The 2,886-nt window shown below is 50.9% G+C and overlaps 1 protein-coding gene across 1 annotated transcript; it reads left to right on the forward strand.

Annotated features, from left to right (window-relative positions):
* The first annotated feature begins 270 nt into the window (after nt 1-270).
* LOC114905580 (melanoma-associated antigen B4-like) lies at nt 271-1,329 on the forward strand. Its single transcript, XM_029239884.1, has one exon. The coding sequence runs from the start codon at nt 271-273 to the stop codon at nt 1,327-1,329; it is 1,059 nt and encodes a 352-aa protein (XP_029095717.1).
* The last annotated feature ends 1,557 nt before the right edge of the window (nt 1,330-2,886 follow it).

The following is a 2,886-nucleotide window of genomic DNA, read 5'->3' on the forward strand; positions in this document are numbered from 1 at the left end:
ACCGCCCAGGCAGGGCTGGCTGGCTGTGCCCCAAGGCTCACTCTACCGTCCGCCACAGGGGTCTCAGGGGACAGGCTGAGCAGGAGAACAGGAGCCCTGTGGGTCCTGGGGCAGTGCCCTCAAGGACCCTGCAGAGGCGGCCTTGGTTAAAACCAGACAGGAATCTCCCCACTGAAGGTGCTCACAGCATCTCCTTTTCCCTCCCCCAGGTGCCTTCGTTGCCTGCCTTCCTGCGCACACTCCTGCCTGCTGGCCCTGACCTGTGTCATCATGCCTCGACGCCGGAGGAACAAGCGCCATGCCCGCAAGAGACGCCACCAGGCCCAGAGGGAGACTCAGAGTCTCAAGGGTGCCCAGGCCACTGAGGAGGCGGTGGCGGCGGCGGCAGCAGAAGAGATAGAAGAGTCGCCCTCCTCCCCCGCTTCTGTTTCTCGGGATACTTCCCCGAGCTCCCCTGCTGCAGGCACTCACCAGGAGCCTCAGGGAGCCCCAGCCACTACCTCTCGTGATGCAGGGGTTTCATGCCCAGGATCTGAAGAGGGTGCCCAGAGCCAAGATGAGAAAAGTGCAGGTACCTCCCAGGCAGCACCTTCCACTCGCAGGAGTTGCAGAGATCCTCTGAGCAGGAAGTCCACAATGTTCGTGGAGTTCCTGCTGGAGAAGTACATAACGAAGGAGCCCATCCTGCAGGCAGCACTGCTGAAGACTCTCAACAAGAAGTACAAGAAGCACTTCCCTCAGATCCTCAGCAGAGCCTCTGGTATCATGGAGGCGGTCTTTGGCCTCGAGCTGAAGGAAGTCGACCCCAGCAATCACTCCTACGCCCTCATCAGCAAGATGGCCCTCCCCAGCGACGGAAGTCCGAGTGATGAGTTCAAGATGCCCACGTCCGGTCTCCTGATGACTGTCCTGGGCGCGATCTTCACGAAGGGCAACCGTGCCACCGAAGAGGAGCTCTGGAAATTCCTCAATGCGTTGGGTTACCATGCTGGGAGAAGGCACTTGATCTTCGGGGATCCTGGGAAGCTCATCAGCAAAGATTTCGTGCAGCAGAAGTACCTGACGTACCGCCAGGTGCCCGACAGCGATCCTCCGCGCTATGAGTTCCTGTGGGGCCCGAGAGCCCACACTGAAACCAGCAAGATGAAAGTGCTGGAGTTTTTGGCCAAGATCATCGGTACCGTCCCCAGTGCCTTACCAGATCTCTACGAGGAGGCTCTGAAAGATGAGGAAGAGAGAGCAGCAGTGAGAGCCGCGGCCAGGGCTGCAGCTGTTGCTGAGGGCAGAGCCCCTTCCAGGGCCCAGGCCCGCAGCTCCTCCCACATGTAGGGAGGGAGGCCGCGGGCAGTTTGCTCACTTTGTTTTGGAAGAGAGCAGTCAGGCTCCTAAATAGTGCAGAGTAGTATGGGTGGAGGAAACAAAGTATAGATCTTATTTATCTTCCTGTTTTAGACTAGTAACTTCTATATATTATTGATTGATTTAGCTTTTTTCCAATGTTTTTTTCTTGTAATAGATAGTGTGTTTTCTTAAGAATAGGAATTCGTGAATGACCACTGCTTGCATACTTATTGCTGTTTAAAAAGTTCTAAAGTTACAGTTTTGGTATATGTAAAAGGAATTCACGAACCATCTATATTTTCTGTATGATCCAGAAGTAGAAAACATGGCACTGCAATAGACATTGTCATGGAAATGTGAAAGGCGACCACAGAAAGTATTTAGGAAGAAAAAATGGAGAAAACAGAGAGTAAAAGCCATTTAACTCGTGGTTTGCCTTATTTTGTTTAAACTTTCTTTACGTAGAAATAAAAGTTTGATTTAGCTCATTTGTGAGTATTTGTTTCTTTTGCCCTAGTGGACTGCATATTCTCTGCTACCTACTGGATTAAAAATAAACTCTGATGGGAGGGTGGTATTTTGGGGGTTCATAATAATATCATAACTGCCATACATCAAAAACCCAATATTTCTTAATGAGTATGCCACTGCTTTACATGTAGTACATAACATTCCAACATTCACGCAGGATAGGATTTAGCAGACTCCCTTTACAGGTGACTAACTTGCAAATGTCTCAAGTTCACAAGACTGATTAAGTGACCTTGCTGGGTCTAGTCCCCTGGTCTGGAATAGTCTAGAGCCTACACTCTTCCACTCCTCCCAGCCTAAGCCAGACCTTATGTCTTTTAATTCATTTTTCTTCTCACCACTCCAAAATGTATCTCATGGGATAAAAGGGGCCCTGTTCCCAAAGCACTGTTTTGGAATACAGTAACAGTAACGCTGAATAAGTGAATGGTATGAATAAAAAGAAAAATTTTCGGTGACAATGGGGTCTTCTACATATGCAATGTCAGATACCCTGAAAAGATCAGCATCTCCTCACTTACTCTTCAAGTTTCTCAGGGACATAAAAGCCTTGGTTTAAGAGCTGTGTCCTCAGGTCAGTGGAGGGAGGAGTCCCAGCCTCTGATAGTTACTCAAGGTGAGGACCTTAGAACAGAAGGGGGCCCCACAAAGTCTACCCTGCTTTCTCCCTTGTGTGGCCATGCGCAGAGCTGTCTGTCTGAAGGTACCCCTTCTTTTCCTCCGGGGCAAGGGTGGAGAGGTTCTCAGGGAGGTGAGTTCCTTGGTCTTGTGGCAGCATCTCCAATTCTGCCCAAGCAGGAGATCCTAACAGGCCTTAATTTGCTTCAGGGTGAGGACACTGGGTGCCGATGAGTGGACTCCCCATAACAAAGGGGACCACACAGAGGCCCCCGGCGGGGGTAGCCGGGGAATAGTTCTCTTATCTCCCCTTCTGGTGTCTCAGGAAGGTGAAAGCCTTGGCCTGAGGCTGGCAGACAGTAGGGAGGGTGGAGTCCCATATGCTACCTGAAGTCA

Source organism: Monodon monoceros, unplaced genomic scaffold, assembly GCF_005190385.1.
Source record: "Monodon monoceros isolate NGI ecotype Baffin Bay Population unplaced genomic scaffold, NGI_Narwhal_1 Super_Scaffold_22, whole genome shotgun sequence".
In the NCBI taxonomy this organism is placed as follows: Eukaryota; Metazoa; Chordata; class Mammalia; order Artiodactyla; family Monodontidae; genus Monodon; species Monodon monoceros.